This window comes from Danio aesculapii, chromosome 1, assembly GCF_903798145.1.
Source record: "Danio aesculapii chromosome 1, fDanAes4.1, whole genome shotgun sequence".
NCBI lineage: Eukaryota > Metazoa > Chordata > Actinopteri > Cypriniformes > Danionidae > Danio > Danio aesculapii.
In genome coordinates this window covers 27,202,407-27,222,838 of record NC_079435.1, presented here as the reverse complement: position 1 = coordinate 27,222,838, position 20,432 = coordinate 27,202,407, and the positions used below count along the sequence as shown (strand labels likewise).

General features: G+C 35.1%; 1 protein-coding gene across 1 annotated transcript; it reads right to left on the bottom strand.

The window, feature by feature from the left end:
* Positions 1-1,633: 1,633 nt before the first annotated feature.
* creb1a (cAMP responsive element binding protein 1a) lies at positions 1,634-20,161 on the bottom strand. The gene is made up of 8 exons (XM_056458224.1): positions 20,023-20,161; positions 18,399-18,497; positions 18,098-18,244; positions 15,973-16,073; positions 11,707-11,846; positions 9,287-9,469; positions 6,402-6,552; positions 1,634-4,803 (listed from the first exon to the last, which is right to left on the bottom strand). Exons 2-8 carry the CDS (start codon positions 18,486-18,488, stop codon positions 4,659-4,661), a joined length of 957 nt encoding a protein of 318 aa, XP_056314199.1. The 5' UTR covers positions 18,489-18,497; positions 20,023-20,161; the 3' UTR covers positions 1,634-4,658.
* Positions 20,162-20,432: the final 271 nt, after the last annotated feature.

The window sequence follows — 20,432 nt, the reverse complement described above, 5'->3', positions numbered from 1 at the left end:
TTGGTTATATTTGGCGGATACAAAATAGTGTAAAAGGATGATAATAATAGTAAAACAATTATCACTAAATATACTCGAGTGACTGTTAATATACCTGGACGGCACTCCCAAGTAAAGTCCATGTGTGGTAAGCACTGCAATTTACCTATAGCGCATGTTTTTGGATTGTGGGGAAAACTGGAGCACCCGAAGGAAACCCACAGGACATGGGGAGAACATGCAAATTCCTCACAAAAATGCCAACTAGTCCAGCCAGAACTTGAACCAGCAACCTTCTTGCTGTGAGGCAACAGTGCTAACCACTCAGCCACCATGCCGCCCCAATATGTATGCATTTTATTAAAATACTGCCCATCTCTGTGTGCAAGTAAAAACGGGCAGCAGTTTGGAATCTATCTATCTATCTATCTATCTATCTATCTATCTATCTATCTATCTATCTATCTATCTATCTATCTATCTGTCTATCTGTCTGTCTGTCCATCTATCTAGAACAAATGAAGCATTTGATGGAAAGATGCTATAGAAATAACTGTCATATGGATAGGCTAAAATCAAGCTAAGGACGTTCACTTTCTTCTCGCTTCTCCTCGTTAAATTCTCTAGACAGAAAAGTCTTTTCTTTTAGAGCAAAGAACTTGTAACAAATGATGAATAACTTCAAGGTGAAGCAAATCATTAAAGACTGCATGAAAAAGCTCCGTAATTAACCCTTGACACAAATGATCATTTTTAATCATTTATGCTACTACTAATACGAATAAGTGCTAATTACTGAAGTCTATAATCAACGATCAAAAACACGTTCTAATCTTAGTCTTTCATTTTGATTAAATAGCAATCAAAGCGTCAGATTCACAGGCAAAGGTATTGGAGAGTAGGTTTACACAGTGGGTGCGTTTAGTGCCATTTAGTACCTTAATGTGTTTTATGAATACGTTTGCCTGTGGCCATTTTCAAAGACTGCTGGAGACCTTGATCACTGAGCGTGAAGGTAAAACGCTCTGAGTAACTGAATACAAGCAATCTGGAGGCTCTGTGCTGTTCTGTTGCAAACAATGGCACAAGGCAATCTGCTGTTCTTTGAGCAGAAAATTGAGATTTTTTGTGTCGCTTAAAACAAAATTCTTTGTTGTAAGCAGTTTAGGGATCACAGACAATTTGCCATATGCCTGCTTTTTTTCAACTGAATGGCTACAGCAGTGCCTAACCGATTCGACTGAATAACCTTCATCATTTCAAGGCATCTCGCTCTTTCAATCCATTTAGCTACTAAGTGATGATAGAAGGTCTGAAAATTGCTTTATTGCTCTCAAATGTGGCATTTACGTTTAGAAAATATGTGAAATGGCACATCACAGCTTGTTTATTTGACTTTATCTTATCTTTTAGGAAACAAAGCATGGAGTTTTAATGCAATTGAAACATTTTTGTATGATTTATGAAGGTAAATTTAAGACTTTTTAAAGACATTTTCAATAATAGAGTTTCTTTTAAATGTTTTTTTTTTGTTCACTTCATCAAGACTTTCATTCAGCTTTGTTGATATTGGTGCCATAAAAATGTGTAATATAAATATACATTTGTTCACAAAAAATAGAAATAATAAATAAATCGAACATTATGATTAGAATGTTTTATTACATTTTAATAAATGTTTCAACTGTCCCCTGCCTGCTTGACAACCTGTCTGTTCAAGTAAAAATTTTCATATAGGCTACACATATTATAGCCATGTGGGTGGGTAACCAATGGATTTTGGTTTATTATATTACATTTTTGAGTTTCCCATCTTGGAAAAAATTGAAGGAAATGCAATGTGTTGCAACCTCTCCCCTGCAGTAGTCAACACTCAATTTTGTCTTGAGACTGTTATGAAAAATTGTTATGAACATGTTTAGGTCCAGATGAGAAAATAGATTTAAGTATTTTAAAAATGTAAAAATGCTGAATATTTTTTTTTCTGTGTGGGTTGATTTTAGAAGGGTTGAGGTAAGGGAAGACAAAATAAACAGAATTTGCAGAATCATTATTTCCTCGTCATTTACTCACACTCAAGTGGAGTAAGTTTCCTAGAGTTCTTTCTTCTGTTGAACACTAAATAAGATATTCTGAACAATGTTGAGAAAAAAAAAAACAGCCACTGACATCCATAGCAGGGGGGAATACTATGGAATGGCTGTTTATTCAACTTCAGTATCTTCTGTTGGATCATCTGACGAAAAAAACTCAAACGGGTTCACACATAGGTGAACTATCCCTTTCAGAAATCATTATAATATGCTAATTTCCTTTATTTTTCTTCAGCTTAGTCCATTTATTCATCAGGGGTCGCCACAGCAGAATGAACTGCCAACTTATCCAGCATATGTTTTATGCAGCGGATGTCCTTCCAGCTGCAACCCAGTACTGGGAAACACCCACACTCTCACAACCACACTCATACACTGGCCAATTTCATTGATTAATTTCTTTTCAGCTTAGTCCCTTTACTAATCAGGGGTTGCCAAAGCGGAATGAACCGCCAACCTATCCGGCAAATAAATTTCATGCACCGAATGCCCTTCCAGGTGCAACCCAACACTGGGAAACACCCATACACTTTTACATTCACACACATACACTACGGCTAATTTAGTTTATTCAATTCATCTATAGCACATGTCTTTGAACTGGGGGAAATCGGAGCACCCAGAGGAAACCCACACGAACACGGGGAGAACATTCAAACTCTACACAAACACCAAATGGCCCAGCCGGGACCTTCTCGCTGTGAGGTGACAGTGACATTTGTCTTATTAATTTTGTAGTGCTGCTTAATATGTTTGTGTGAAAGCATGAAACAAAAATAAAACAAACAATTCAAGATAAGCATTTGTGAATGTCTCTTATAATATTTCTAAGAATAATCTTTTCAATAGAATCCTTATAGACAGTAGGGGTTGTTGTAGTAGGCAGGTTTAGATGATTATCAATACTGATCCATTCATTTCTTTTCAGCTTAGTCCCTTTATTTATCTGGGGTCGCCACAGCGGAATGAACCACCAAATTATCCAGCATTTGTTTTACGCAGCGGGTGCCCTTCCAGCTGCAACCCATCACTATAAAACAGCCATACACTCTCATTCACATACATACTGATTATCAATATGAACTATCAAGTTTTCGCTTATTCGCTTATTTAAATTACCAAACATGACAAACTCCTTTTTTTCCCTGTAAATATTAAGATTCCATTTCTCTAACAAACTATCTGACCGAAAATGACTTGAACTGAGCAACCCTGCCCTATCTTCTCAAACATTAAAAAGTGATAAACTGAAAAAGAAAATAAAAGTAACTGAAAACATTTGCTTACAAACAGCTGCCAAATATATATTTGTTGATGAAAGACTGCACCATAATGTTAACTGATTTAGGTTACAAGTTGAGCAACATATCTTAAAAGTACAATACATAATAAAAAATAAAAATCAAATAACATGCACGTCATCTTGCTGTGGATGTTGTGGCAAAAGACAGAACAAAATAACAACAGCATTTTCATTGCAATGGGGAACAAAAAAAAAAGAATAATTTTCCACCAATCAGACATCAGTGTCTGTATATCAAAATATTAGCCCAATATAATAAGGAAATTGATCTCTGATTAGTGTAGATGGCACCAGTATGACCATTAAAGTCTGGCATAGATGAGGAAAAATCCAATATATTACAATATAAGCACACTTATAACAAGTTTTCTTTTTTAAAAATGATTTTCTGATTATGGGCTATCAAACGCTCACTCGTGAAAATCACATTATATATTTCATTTACTTTACAACACTTCTTTCCAAACATCATCATTCCACATCTTAAAGGATCCACCTATATTTCTGTTAACAAATGTGAAAAGTGTTTCCTGTTAGCACTTAATTTTGTAACAAAAGCAATACTGCTTAACAAAAAAAAAAATAAAGTAGACAACGGTGCATTACACATCAGTCTGTGTCACAGCAGAGACATTTAAATATAAAATTCTACTGCATGTCTTTTGAAGAACAAAAAATATGACTATATGTATTAGTAACAGAAGCGGTAAAACAACAGGAATGGGCACAGCTGATTTAATTTGGATCGTTAAAGACTCATGCTGCAAAAGTGAAAATCTCCATCCCTCTTTAATCATGCTGGCAGGCAGAGCCATCAGCGACTGGCGCAGTGTGGCAAAGTCTTTCAGATGACAGGAGCAGCACCCGGGGCTGTTTCCATGATAAACCCACACAAACATTCGTTCCCTGTCACTGCTGCAGTGGAAAGGTGCTCTTTATGGTTCTCCACGCTCCTTAAGTAGGGCAACGTGTTTGATAGCGAAACTGTACCCTGCGTGTCAATTTTTTTTTCTGTCTCAGAGAAACCGACTCTCTTTCTTCTGAAGAGAAAAGCAAAATAAAAAAAGTTTACACTTACAAACTTACAATGTATTCCTGATAACTGGATTTTTTTTTTTTACAGAAGATAATATTTAGTTTTGTTTTGTTTTTTTTTAAAAAAGGAAAATAAATTGAAATGAGAAGAGACAGAGCTGCTGTGCAGGTGCCTGTGGGTTTGTTTAGAGTCTCTGTCTCTTGAGGCACCAGAAGAGATCCGTTCAGCAAGTTTTACGTGAGCGCACTTATTCAGATTTGTGACAGTAAAGGTCCTTAAGCGCTTTGAGCTCCTCGATGAGCGTTTTGTTCTGATTCTCCAACACAGCCACTCTGTTTTCCAGACATTTCACATACTCTTTCTTTTTTCTGCGGCACTCCCGTGCTGCCTCCCTGTGGTGGAAACACATTATTATGGTCAAAAATTTTTTTTAACTGCAGATGCAACACTTAAAACCATTGTTTAAGTCACATTGTTTAAGTCATTGTTTAAGTCACAGTTTAAGACAGGGGTCAGCAAACTCGATCCTGGAGAGCTGGGGTCTGTTCTACATACCTCGCTTATGTGATCTAAAATGATTTGGCAGATCCTGGATCTTTTATTCTTGATAACCTGGCTAATTTGGTCCTTTAAAAAAGTTTGTGTTGTGTTGTGAAAGACATATCTATCGATCCACGAAATCATGATCAACGATTGGCTGATGGCACAGCAGCTTAATGACATCATCTAATTATTATTCAATTATCCATGTGAGAAAAATTACTAAAACTTCGTAGTAAACGGTTTGCTAAATATGATACGCAATAACAGTCCACATTTGTTGTGGGCTGCAGGCTTTACACTTTCATGTGTTGAGCATTTAGTAATTTATTTAGCTTTGCATTTAGTGTGGATTTTCTTTATTATAGCAGCCTAGGCCTATTCAAGTTTATTAATCAGTGTAAGGAATTGGCTGTTTAAATTAATTTTTTGATATCAGTTAAGGTGTCTTCAACTTTTGCGTTCAAATCACCATCATATTAGCTACCAAAACATGTGAATGACTGTATAAATTATTATTCCTTTAAAAAAAGAATATTGTGCATGTCTATTATCAGACTGGTAGCCTAAAATAGTACATGTTTTGTGTGTAAAAAGTCCATATTAATAAATGTTCTCTTTGAACTCCTTAGGGAGAACCATCCCATTTTTATACTTTTTTTTCCCAGAGTGCAGACTGCACAAGTTTTTTATTTATATATTTTTTAAACTTAAACTTCAAATCGATGTCAAACTTCAATGTCAAATCGTCAATAACCCAATCTAAACCCAATTGAGTATTCCACATATGAAGAATGGACCCTGGTGTCCTGCAAAGTTTAGCTCCAACTTTCCTGAAAGTTTCGGTAAACACAGGCTGCATTCTAGTCCACTTTTACACACACTCGCAAACATCTCTTCGCTTGTTCCCTCAGGGGAATCCCTGCCACTATTTTAAAGTGTGTTCCACTTGAACAAGCAAACGAGGGAAGTTTACATGGACATACCCTCAACTAAAAACCATTTTTATGACCATACAACAAACATTATTACAATAATTATTATTTAACTTTATTTTACAGAGTAAGAGTAGAATTATATAATAGTAAGAACAAAATTGAAATTAAATATATTACAATACTGTAGTGTAAAGGTATAATTATAAGTAATAACGCTTTTATACATTCACATATTAACTATTACATTACTAATCTTTGTAATATATGGATTTTACAATAATATTTATTTCCTAATATCCTGGCTTTCAAATCCTATAATAGCTTATAATTGCTTTTTATAATTTTAAATGTGAAAATAAAAGGATTGTCTCCTATTCAATTTGGAGCTTTCCTTAGGTTTATGCATTTCACATGCTTCAGCAGAAATATATTTTTATATTTTATACCAAAAAATATGTTTGTACCAGACCATTATTAACAGTCCAACATGAGTGTGTGCATTTGGCGGGTACCTGTTCTTCATCAGCCGAACTTCCCGCTTGCGTGTGGCTTCCTCAGCTCCCTGACTGGGCAGTGCTGGAGAAGAGGCCATGACCACCCCTGGAGCAATGGTGCTCGCTGCTGCAGTGCGGATCTGATACGCCTGAACGTCTCCCGATGCCGCTGAAACACACAAATAGCACATTTATAGTTGGACAAGAAGACATTCAGATGCTCTGCGTCTCTTCCTGGATACAGAGCAAGCCAAGCCTAGATTTAATCTACAACACAAGAACTAATCTAGACCAGTACACTTATTCTAATCTCTCTTTATTACCCATTTATGTATATGTTCATTAATTCCATTATCTTGGTTTAGTTTTACTTTTATTTCATTATTATTATTTGTTCGTTATATAATTATAATACGTATTCTTATATAACCTCATACTTTTTTATCTGTTTATTTTTCGCTTAAAAATATTAAAAGTAAATTAATGAGGAAAGTGTCACTTTATGCTATAGTTGAGCAGAAATTCTATATACATTCTCTCTGCTTGCTGCACATAAGATATGCATGTCGAAAAATCCTGTGTTTAGGGCTGCATGATATTGGAAAAACCTAACATTGTGATTTTATTTATTCTGTGATATATACTGCGATATGAATACAATTTCACTAGATGTGTTGAATCATTTTTTGGAAAAAATGTATAATTTTTGATTGGGATGCTTCTGTGGGGGAGATATATGCATACAATTTAAGAAACAATATACATGCATGGATAAATTCAATAAAGAAAAAGATACAAATTATATAAACAGTGATTGTTTTCAGAGTCGTCGAACTGTATTCAGATATATAATTGAATAATCAAATATAAATTAATACCGCATAGTCTTTGTTTTATGAACAATTCAATAGAATTTGTCGTTATTACTTGTCAAAGTTAAAATCAGTACAATTTCTTAGGCCTCACATAGTCACAGGCCTCAAAAAACATTGATAAAATATGAAATGATAAAATAAATCCACTCAACATTGTGTAAGCTCGTGATGTGACTATTGCGAATGACGCTGCGATATCAATGCTGAAACGATATGTTGTGCAACCCAACTGTCACATAAATACACTGTTTGACAAGTTCACATGTCATTAATAGTGAAAAAAAAGGTTTGTTTTGCAGATGCTTTATTTTACTTGTTTCAAACCACATGTATGGCAAAGCTGGACAATGTGTCTTATATTGCGGTATTATCTTGTGTACAATGTTCAGTAAAATTTAAAGTCAAAGACACGTTTTCTTGTTTTATAACAATGACTAAAGTAAATGATGTGACTTGAAATGTAAACAGCATACAAAATAAATTGTCTTAAAATGCAAATAAAACTGTACAAAATGAATAACCTCTTTAATGGGGAAACAAACCCTTTATACAAAAAAATAAATATTCTATTTTATGACAGAAGGACTGTAGTGCGAAGGGTTGATTTATCTTCAATTTAATTGAGATTCCTTGAACATGTAATATAACCATAGTCCAGTCAGTTAAACAGACTTGCATTTATTCAATTGTTCAAACGTAACGAGATGGAATGCCATTTAAATGTAAGCTCCCTGAGGAACAGCAACTGAGCACTGAAAACTCATAAAAAATACTGTGGTAAAGTAAATGTTTACATTTTAAAGACATGGCCCTGCACAGTCTGATTTAATGGAGTCTGGTGTGAAGACTTACATTATATTGTGTGTCAATTATGTGTGCAGTGACACAACGTAGTGAGTTTATAATGACGTTATGGTTAACTGCGGAAGCACCCAGGCAGCCTTAACGAAAATTAAATGTTCTACTGCATAGAGCCATAGACATCTAATAGAAATAATAAATGCTTTCTATAAGATGTCTACAAATAGAGCTCATAATGCTAACTTTAGCATGATGGCATTGAAAATGCATTGTCCCTGGCTGGCTTTGTTCATTGGTTATACATCAGCCAATAAAATGGCTTCACCCCAGTTTCACCCCCTGGCTGTCACTAACTGTGTGTTCATGGGAAGAGTACGGGTGGGGTGTAAGTGTGGGTCTGTGTAAGAAAGCACGGATAACGATGATAGACTCTCCTTTGTGAACTTTAAATGTGACCACGGTAAAAGTGGTATTATATAATCCCACACCATATTAAAATATATTGGTATAAATTAATAACCCAACATATCGTCCAGCTCTGGAATCTGGTCTGCATTTTGTATTTTAATTGGACATGCACACCTGCAAACCAGTTATGTGAACCCCTGTTTATGCAATGTATGCATGTGTACAGATATGAATATTTTCCTCTTTCCCTTCCTATTCTATTTTCATACATATTCTCACTTTTACAAATACACATCTAAATTATCTATTGATTGTAGGATCTAACTACAGTTGAAGTCAAAATTATAAGCCGTACTGTGATTTTTTCTTTTTCAAATATTTCCCATATGATTTTTAGCAGAGCAATGAATTTTTCCACAGTATTTCCTATAATATTTTTTCTTTTGGAGAAAGTCTTACTCTTTTATTTCTGCTAGAATAAAAGCATTTAAAAAAACATTTTAAAGTAAAAATTATTAGCCCCCTTAAGCTATTTTTGTTTTGGATTCTCTACAGACAAACCATTATACAATGATTTGCCTAATTATTCTAATTTGCCTAATTAACCTAAATAAGCATTTAAATATACAGGGGGGCTAGTAATTCAAGAGGGCCAATGATTCTGACTCCAACTGTATGCTTTGACCTATTACTGCTTATAAAGAAAATAAATAAATGATTAAAAAAAAATCTCTTCATCTGTCTGCCATTACTCAAGGTTGCATGTACTTGTTTTGAACTGAAGTGTCTTGTATTTTTGACCAAAAGGTGGAATCTGACCTTGCACCACCACTTGATTGCTGGGCACGAGTATCTGCTGGCCGTCACTGGTCTGTGCATACTGCAGAATGGTGGTGCCGGGCTGAGCTCCTGCAGCGTTCGTCATGGTTAGTGTCTGCAGCCCCTGCACTCCATCTGTCCCGTTATTGGCTAATTGGATCGCCCCACCCTGAGTGATAGCAACTGAAAAAAAAACAAATTACATACGGTTAACTTTCCATGTACCTGGCTGTTTCAAACAGTGTCCAGTGGTTTCTTTAAAGGTCCCATGAAATTAAAATAATTTTTTAGATGTTAGTTTAGTCATGTTAGTTTTAGGATATCTATAAGCTAGAGCGTACCAAAACAGAGACAATGCGTTTGTGTTTATGCGATATAAGTAAGGGATAATCAACGACCGTGCGTTAAAGGATTTTAATGCACGACGTGGAGGCGAAGGACCCGACATGCAGCGGAGTGTAGTCGCCTCCGCGAAGTGCATTAAAATCCTTTAAAACACGGCAAGCCGTTGATTATCCCGCTTATTCCATGGTCATTTGTCAAGGTAGGCGTAAGATTAAAATAGTTTTGCTCTTTGCAGCGCAATATTTGTCCAAATTTTTGTCAGTTTTTACATGTCAGATTTTCTAGTCCCTCCACTGGATCAGCTGGGACTAGAGGGACTAGACAAGCTGACAGATGGAGAGAGAGAGCGAGAGCACGTGACTGCTGTTTAAACCTGCTAATATTAAGATGCGATTTCATCAATCCAATCCCAGGTGGACAAATAAGACATTCCCAGTCACACCTCAAGTGTGTTCCCAGTCACACATGTTTCTTTTGTCTACTTTCTACCACTTATCTGATGAGAGAGCTGTATATTGGCTTTCTCTTAACATTACCTTTAATACTGTGAAAGCTGGACTCGCAGAATTTCTGTGATTTACATTTCATAATAAACATTAAAAAATATTATTAAAAGTACCATATCAATTAAATACGCTTTAGGAATATGTTACTTTATGCAATAGCTAATAAAATGAAAGATAGGCAACTTTAAGCCTTTACACTTTGTTCTGTTTAGCTTTAATATGCCGTTTTTATGAAATCCGTTAAACAAATATTTTTGAACATCTAAAGTAATTAAATAATAGTGTTATTATGCCTCTTTTGAATCAAATTATTAGGCTACGCAAACTGATCCCATGGAATTGATCTAACAAAAGAACGCGATCCCTGCTTTAAGTAGAATAACATTACGATGAAGTCTATACACAAGTCTAAACACATGAAATAAAACATTCACAAAGCTGTAATGTTTTCTTACGAAACATTTCAAGGGCACATAATATGCATTAAAAATCTCTGCTGTTAAATATGTAAGTTAGGGAAATTCTGCAAAAGAAAAAAAACATATCGGGACAGGTAAGAGAACATTCTGCTTTATTTATCTTCTTTAAAACTAAAGCAATCAGCCAAACACGCAGTATCAGTGTAATATTACATCATTTATGGTCATAAATTAATTATGAAACTTACGCCAAAAAAATACACCTGAGAACAAATAATAGGTTCAAAAGTCCAAAGACTGATCGTTAGATACACAAAAGATCAATTATGTATCACGTTTTAAGAATAGAGATGCAATAGATTAGATTCAGGGGCAGGTCCTGAGATGGTCTGGCTTATTTAAAGCTTCAATCAGGTGGGAGCCGTTTGTGGAGCTGTCGCTGACCGCCTGGAACTTCCAACATTTTTAAACACATGCTATCCTTATACATAATCTGCCGATTTGACTTTAAAATAACTATATTCTCGCTTGAAAAACTCTTAAAACTTGATTTTGTGGCATAATTGATGAGTACTTTCCTCATTTTGCGGATTCCTGTCCGCCATTAACAGTCCTCATCAGTTTCCTGTGCAGCACATGCGAGTTGCTATGGTAATAATAAACGTTTGGGAGAAGCACATTTATTTCGAACTGTGACTAAAACTGACTGGAATTACCCGTGCGTTTCAACGAAAATAATGCACACCCTCCAGCCAATCAGAATCTGGAATTTTAACAGACCATGGAATAAAACTAATATAAACATGAAAAGCTTGAAGTTTGGGACTTCTGCCTAAATGGATCAAGTTTTATTCACGCCACCTCATACTTTCTCATTAAATTGTGACCAATCAACTGCTCTCTAGATTCAAATATGCCCCGTCCCCTTCAAGACACTTCACATTTAATGCGCTTGAGCTCAACCATTCTCACTGGTAGAGTGGTGATAATAACTAAATGCTTTTTTTTAAAAGAGTAGGGGCTACACTATGTCCCACCTTCTCTTCATTTTTCAGTTGAGATTTTGTCAAACATTAAATAAAAATGGTAATTTCAAAGCACTTTATGGGCCTTTTAAGAGTTGAAATATAGTTGCTGGTAAATAACTTACTGTACTGCCCGCTACTTGTCTGATAAATGGGCGTTGGCACAGTAACAGTTGTTATGGCTGGAGTGGAGTCCTCCTCTGATTTCTCTTCTTCTATCCGTGGCACCGCTGGAGCATCAGATGAAAGGTCATTCAGGATCTTTCTGCATTACAAAATATTTTAAAAAAGCTTATAAACAGGGGTTAGTGAATAAAGCAGGATTGTAGGATTTATGTGGCTGTTGAAATCTAGACAAATAATATTCACTGCAGCATTTCCACACAATTTTATGCGACTGCATGATCATGATCAGGGTTTCTGCAGATATCATAATGTCAAACTTAAGACTTTTTAGGACCTTTTTAAGACCATTACGTATTAAATTTAAGACCTATATCACAATATCAAAAACACACATACACATAAAGAGAAAATGCAAAATCACAAAATTAATGGTAAAATAAATGTATTCAAATTGAACAGTACTAAAGACAGGTTAGATGCACCATTGAACTACAGAAAAAAACAAACAAACATCTGAACGCTGATTTATACTTTCACCTGGCACCACAACGCGCACGTCACGAAACAGATGAGGCTTTTATACTTGAAGCTCTCGCCATTGAGATATTCTTTTAAATGACAGGGGGCGGTCAAAAGAAACGAATTGTAAAGTCAGACGGATAAACAGAGAAGTAGAACGTTTCCGGAACAAGGTCATATCATTAATATCATTGAAGATTTTTAAACATTGTTTTTTTATTATTTTTATAATTTATTAATAATTATAAAGATTTTTATAACCATTCAAGATTTTTTAAAATCAAACTTTGATGCATCACTTGCTTTTGTTCATATCTCGGACAGTTCCACCTATTAAAGTTAAATATTAATGACAACAGAACATTTGTTGCTGTACAACTATATATTTTTATTATGGCAAGAATAAAAGCAAAAAATACACTCACTAAAAATGCTGACGTTTTATTTTTATTTTTGCCCACTCAACAATTCACACATTACTGTCTGGCTAGTCTCTGTCCTCTACTCATAAGCTAAAAAGGCAATAATGGTTCAACATTCCTGATCATTATTACCAATAAATCCTAGAAATTGGGCATCAATATACTGTAAACTGATAGGCTCATATATTCTAAAGTCATATATATATATATATATATATATATATATATATATATATATATATATATATATATATATATATATATATATATAAACCCAGGTGGCTTTAATATTACAGAATATGTTTTTCCACCAGTCATAGGTTTTACACTGATGTATATATTACAATTTTAAGTTACAAACTAAAATCAAGGAACAAATTATTTCTTTGATAACTGGAATATATATATATATATATATATATATATATATATATATATATATATATATATATATATATATATATATATATATATATATATATATATATATATATATATATCAAGAATTCTGGTCATCTAGTTCTCCATAATATCACTTATGGACGGATCATAAAGATATGTGTAAAGTCGCACCTGTTTAAGACAAAATCTCTTATATATATTCAACTGAAATAAAACGCGGTACCACACGAACTGTTCACCCGAGTCTCAAAATATTTTGTGAGCTCCGCCAGCCGAAATCATGTCACACGCACCCAAATCGAACCTCCGCAAACACAGCGATGACGTCACATTCGCTGCGCGCACGGAGTTTAATAACAAAAAGCTGATTGGCTAGTGCATGCGGGTCTTATTTGTAGTTGTAATACCGCAAATTATAATTGGACTAGTGAAATAAAGAACTACAACACCACAAACACCTAGCAACAACAAAAAAGAATTTAAATGAGCATTAGATGTAGCGTTACATGGACATCGGAAAAATAAGACCTGTGCAAAAATATTTAAGACCTAGAACAGCGAATTTAAGACTTTTTAAGGCCTAAAATATCGATTTTTTTTACTTTAGACTTTTTAAGATCCCAGCAAAAACCCGATGATGTATGTAAAGATGTAAGGTAATTTTATGCATTTTAAATGTCATACACTATGAGAGCAAAATATAAGATTTCTAAGACAATGGTGACTAAATTAAACCAAAGGAAGTGACAATATTTTTTTTATATTGTGATTTCATTCATTTTCTTTTCGGCTTAGTCCCTTTATTAACTAGGGGCTGCCCCAGCGGAATGAACCACCAACTTATTCAGCACACGTTTCACGCAGCGGATGCCCTTTCAGCTGCAACCCATCACTGGGAAACATCCATACACTCTCATTCACACACATACACTACGGACAATTTAGCTTACCCAATTTACCTATAGCACATGTCTTTGGACTGTGAGGGAAACTGGAGCACCCAGAGGAAACCCATGTGAACACCGGGAGAACATGCACAAATTCCACACAGAAATGCCAACTGACCCAGCTGAGGCTCGAACCAGCGACCTTCTTGCTGTGAGGTGAAAGTGACAAACCACTGAGCCACCACATCGCCCCATTGTGATTTCATGTTCAAGTCATTTTGAACCTGGGTATGCATGAATCACCTTCAGGTGTCAGAAATCTTTGATGTTACACAAGTGTAAAAACCTTTAATAAAGACTTATTACTATATATAGTAAAATATATTTATACATTTATGAATATCTAACACACTTTTGACTTTGAATTTTATTTTGTTTGTTGCATATACACACTTACTGACTGCATGAATGGCTGAAAAACATGAAAACACCTTTTTTTATCTGAAAGTGAACATTTAAACGGGTGGTCCACTACGATATCATATTTTAAACTTTAGTTGATGTGTAATGTAGCTGTGTGAACATAAACAGCAACTCTGAATGTAAAACGGTCAAAGTTCAATGCAAAGGTAGACCTTGGTTTTTACAGAGTTAGCTTTGCAAAGCCTACAATAAATGAATTTTGGGGACTATAAAAAAAATAATCACAAATGTATTTTTACCACGCACACACACTGCGCAGCTAAGGAGCGTGGCCAGAGGCGCTGTATGTTACAGCTGAGGGAGAAAAAGCCATCCTGCTATTTCCACAGAGCTTCTCTGTTTCTGTATTTGGGCTTCCAAAGGACACGACACAAAGACAGAAGTGCTTACAGTTCAATATTTATTATGTTCCAGAGAATTATAAAATACATAGCAAGCATGATTTGAGAAAACACAGCTTCCAGAATCTCTCCCAGTTCAGTGCTGGATTCGGTTAAGCTCCAACAAGCAGACGCTGTGAACTCTGAGCCACGACCTTTAAGTGTTTTTATTTGTTAAAATTGATTATGACATGCTCAGTGTCTAGCCTTAATGCTATGTTGTAGCAAAGATATAAACAACGGGAAATGCTGTTCGCCACTGCTAACGATTTAGTTACAAATTCATATTTATCAGTCAAACTGCTGTAAACACACACACACACACACACACACACTTCACCAGCACGTGCAATGTCTCTCTATGTGTGTGCGACTGCAGTGTTTCTCTATAGGCAGCTTTTTCATGTGTTTTACATCTCAGATAATGAACTCGCAAAAGATATGTGAACGATTCATGTTACTTACACAGGCATATTCCGAATATATGTGAAAGACCTCGTGTAACGCATTGAGTTAAAAAAATACAGGAGAGCTCGCCTAACTCATGCAGCAGCAGAAAAATCAAGTAAAGATTTTTATTTAAAAAAAAGTAATATTTATAAAAAAAATAACATGATTTCCTTCAAGTGAAACATGAGCACACATTGCTTAGCATCTTATTAACACAACCAAGCTATAAAATTACATTTTGGACCACCCCTTTAAGTAAAATTAAGTAATCAATTACACATTTTAAATATTTAATTACAATTAGTTTTTAAATGATGTGCTTTAATTAAATTAGTTTACAGATGTGCTCTTAGAAATTTTATGACAGGATACAAAAGGAAACAAAAATGTTTCACATAAGTGTTGTTTATATGTTAATTGTAATTTCAAAGAATGTCTCAATTAAATGGTAAAGACAAACCATTTAAAAATTTTTTTTTTTGAAATAACTATTTTGATCATTAAAAATTACACATTTCTGTAATATTTCCATACTGTTTAATGAATGTAAATGAAAAAAATTATAAAATTATTTTTTTGCTGTAAAATGCATTTATACAGACATTTCTATCCTCATTTTTTTTTTTTCATTTTAAACTTTTTAATTTTTGCAGAAAAAGATGCTGCTTCCTTACAAACAGGTACATAAATATGTCATCACAAATTTAGAAACATGCAGATACCTGTATGAAGGTCGTCTGGACAGAATCTCTCTCCTTTTCTGAGAATCTGTCACACTGTCCACCGACTCCTGAGAATCATCACTCTCCGCAATAGTAGAAATCTGATACAAGAAGGCATTAAGAATTTTTACACTTGAACCAGTAAATACTTGGTCATTCTAAACCAGGGGTGCCCAAACTGTCTAGGAGTGCTGGTGTCCTGCAATGTTTAGTTCCAACCCCAGTTAGACACACCTGAACCAGCCAATCAAGCTCTTTCTAGGTATACTACAAACTAGGGTTGTCAGGATACCATATGGATACCATATATTTAGGCCACGATACTATTACAGCTGAAGTATCATGATACCAAGTAATATCGCGATACTGTATTAATTCATAACTCATATCTACAAAATAAAGCAAATTGTCCCAAATACTATATTTTCTATGTTATAATACTTAAATTTATTTCAGAATTCCCTTATTATTGAAAACCTATTATTTGTACAGATATTTTGTTGTAGTTTTTTTGTATCTACTGTGACTGTTTTGTTGTTATAGCAATAATAATAAATAAATAAATCATTGACCACACTATATGATCTGTCATGACTGCAGAAAACTATCTGAATCGACGGCTCCGTTTTTAACTCCACCCACCTGTGCTCGGCTAATCTCACTGACCGCTGGCTGCAGTCAAATGTGTCTAGAAATTTAAAGTGTTCGCGCGACGAAAGAGAAGAGTCAGCCATGAATAAGTCTTCAAAAGATAGAAAATCGATCACGCAAGTGTGCTGCGTGAGACCATGTATCGGGCCTACATGAGATGTGCATACGCAATGGTTTACAATAAGCTCGCGGGCTCCAGTTTCATCGCATCTAGGTTCAGTTCTATGCGCAATTATCCTCTTGCAGTTCACCACGTGCGTAAACATCACCGGTGCGCTTTTTGGCATAGATTTGCTGTCATGCTGATCAGTCCAGTCGATCACTTATGCTCCTATCTTTCCATTATAGTCAAAGGCATAGGCTACTAACGTTATATAAAGAAAAGAGTGAACATATCAGTGTTTTCAGCCATTGCTTATTTTATTTATTTAATAGTTCATTAATCATTAACTCAAATGAACTGTTCAAAAACAGATATATGAAACGCATGCTAATTTTAACAAATAACAGACTAATGCTGTTGCAGCATTATACAACAAATATTATAATTTTAGTTGATTCAGAAGAATAGATGCCTTTATAGAACCGAGATCTGCAGTGCTGGTCGTGGGTCTTGTATTCAAAAACAATGCACATCACTTCACCTCAAATGTTATTTGTTTTTTCGTTTATTTTGTAGATAACTGACCAATAAAAAATACATTGTAAATTAATTTTAAATGATCCCAAACGAAATTCATTACAAGAAGAGATTTTTTCAACTAAATATAAAGTTAAAAAACATATTGTTTTCTTATTGTTTCCTGTAGTTATTTTCGGTTTTCCTCATCTGTTGTATTTTCAGTCTTATCAGGTAAGAATCAGGTACAAATTTAGAAGTTTCAAAAGTTTAAGAGATTGTTGCGGTAGTTGTAGCTAAATAATATTCACAGAAACAGAAATAAACTGATTCAGATGCATGTTTGAAGCAGCAGAAAATATGCAATACCATAAAAGGCACCAATTCTACAGTTTTGCAGCCTTAATGCAGAAAATTAATGTTAAAATTAAAATAAAAGTGGTCTCTTGATTACTTGCTGGCACAAATGTGTGAGCATTTCAGTGGCTTTTCCCACATGCAACATTAACTATTACAGAATTGTTAATTCCGATACTACCGTTTACAAACTACAGAGGTACTTCCAGAATTTTGGAGCTATAGTATCACGGTGCTAACAAAGTACAGGTAAACCGTGCAACACTACTACACACTTCAAGCAGGTGTGGCAAAAGAAGTTGGAACTAAACTATGCAGGACACCGGCTCTCCAGGACATTCGGGCATCCCTTTTCTAAACATTGAAGTCATATTTCATCCAAAAATGAAAATCCCAGATTTGAATAAAATATCTTAATTTGTGTTTCAAAGATGAAAAACGGTCTCAGGGGTTTGGAACATCATGAGGGTGATTAATTAATAACAAAATTTGGCTTACTTGTACAGTTTGCACTTGTGGAGATTGGATGACGGAGGGCTGGGCTGCCTGGATGACCCCGTGAACTTGCACTGTTTGCCCATTGGGCAGCTGAACTAAGGTCACTGTGGGTGCAGTAGCTGATGCCTGAGCTGCTGCCATGGAAACCTGCACCAGGGAGGTAAAACAAGGTTGAATTAAATGAAAACATCATCCCGCATTTACATGAATAATTACTGTAACCGTTGTAATCACAATCAGCCTTGTCATGCTAGCAAAAGTTTCCAAAAGCTTTGGAAACATCTGAATGCCAGAAACTCACTTGTGCCAAGGTGGCGATCTGCTGAGTGTCTGTCTCTGAGACTGCAGTGTCGCCGCCCTGCTGGACATCTGATCCTGCCTCCATGGTCATCTAGATAGCCTGAAGATGTAATTTAAGTCCTTTATTTGTATATTTTTAATATTAATTATGCAATGAATATATATATATATATATATATATATATATATATATATATATATATATATATATACATACACATACACATACATACATATACACACACACACACACATATATACACATATACGTACACACACATATATATATATATATATATATATATATATATATATATATATATATATATATATATATATATATATACACAGGGTATGTCATCAAACTGCCCAGAAAAAGGGATTTTTATGCACCCACGATTATTTGAAAGGTTGACTGCAAAAAATAAAAATAAAATAAAAATAACATTTTTCCCACAGACTGGGTTTGATATATAATTTCATTAACAGCATTTTAAATATAAAATAAACATTTGTGCAGCTTGGAGTTTTTTTTTTTTTTTAAACATACTTAACGTTAAATATGTCATTCTAATAAAAACACAAAATAAAAGAAAATATACTAAATTCTTTAAGGGGTGAGATGTTTGCAGAAATGAATATTTTATTTTCACGTCAAAAATGGCATTACTACAGTGAAAATTGCGTATTACAATTTATGGTAACAAAAGTAGCCACCAAGCATTAACGCAAGAATGAGAATATGCATATTTAATAATAAGTAGTATCAATAGTAATGCTTTTTATGGAGCTGTGACTATTTTGTAATGAGTAATTATGTTAAAAATGAGACTTTATTCATTGTGTGCCACAAACACTAGTCGACTCCATTTGCCGCGTTTTTTACTTCCGTATGTAGCTGTCAGTCAGATCTGTGTTGTGGTTTTTAAGCACTTATGAATGTAGTAAAGAATATACAATCGAAATACAGTGCAAGCGAATCATTTTATTTTTCATGATTGTCCATTTAAGGTCATTTAAAGGAAAACAGCACAATAAATACAAGCGCTTGCATTTTTAGGCGTGTTTCGACTTGTAAAATAGCGCTCCAGGTTGAATGAACCAAGCTTGCGGCACAAAATTAGTTTTGTGGTGCACTCAGAATGGAAAAATACTCAAGAATCAATTTTTTTTTCTCTACAATTTTATTTACCAGTTAAAATTCACAATTTATGATAAAGAATAGCTGTTTTTTTGTGGTACAGAAACACCATTACTCGGGCGGGATTGCAGTAAAGATCTTTAATGTAACACGGAGAGCTTTGACTGCTCCACAAACCAATGCTGGAGCCAAGAAAGAAATAATCATTTCACGCGCTGGACTTCCATAAAGAGGTGCCATGGACGGGCGATCGCATTCATAACTACGCATCTCCTTCCCATTAACACATGTATTTTGTAGACCCGTCCCGCTTTCCTCCTTCTACAGCCTGACTGACTCATTGTCTGCAAGCAAGTCTGAGCTGTGGAGAAACATGCCCACCGCCGCCATGATCTCTTTGTTACTGACGAATCGAGCATTGCGACATGTCCACTAAAACGCCAAGTGTATTATCTCTTTCCCCCACGAATGCGTCTCTTCTTACCCGACACAGACTCGCCTCGTCACTCCCAGGCCTCCGGAGCTCCACTTTTATTTAGTCCGACACGTAAGAGACCGCGTCAGGCTACACCTCCGTCGCGTCACCGAGGACAACAACACAGAGAACGAGGGGGACGAAATACAGCCCTAATTCAGGATCGACAAGATCCGAGAGGCAGGCGGAACTTGCCGAACGGAGCACGAAGCTACACGAACAGCTAACGAGCAGAGTCGAATTTACACGAGCCGTCTCTCCGTGACTTTCCACAGGAGCATGCGTCAAATCTATGCGCTACGATTGGCTGACTTTTGTCGTAATGAATATGAATAAATCTATTCAAATGTACTACAGCAGGGGTTTTCAGTCTATTAGAAGCCATCGAATCTGGAATTTGACAATTAGACATATTTATT

Bases quoted from the DNA above. Each gene is read 5' to 3' on its own strand.
- creb1a (XM_056458224.1), bottom strand. From the start codon at position 18,488: ATGACCATGGAGGCAGGATCAGATGTCCAGCAGGGCGGCGACACTGCA. The intron at 16,074-18,097 runs GTAAGCCAAATT...TTCTTGTATCAG, and splicing joins CACAAGTGCAAACTGTACAA to ATTTCTACTATTGCGGAGAG. The intron at 9,470-11,706 runs GTAAGTTATTTA...TTTTTTTTTCAG, and splicing joins GACAAGTAGCGGGCAGTACA to TTGCTATCACTCAGGGTGGG.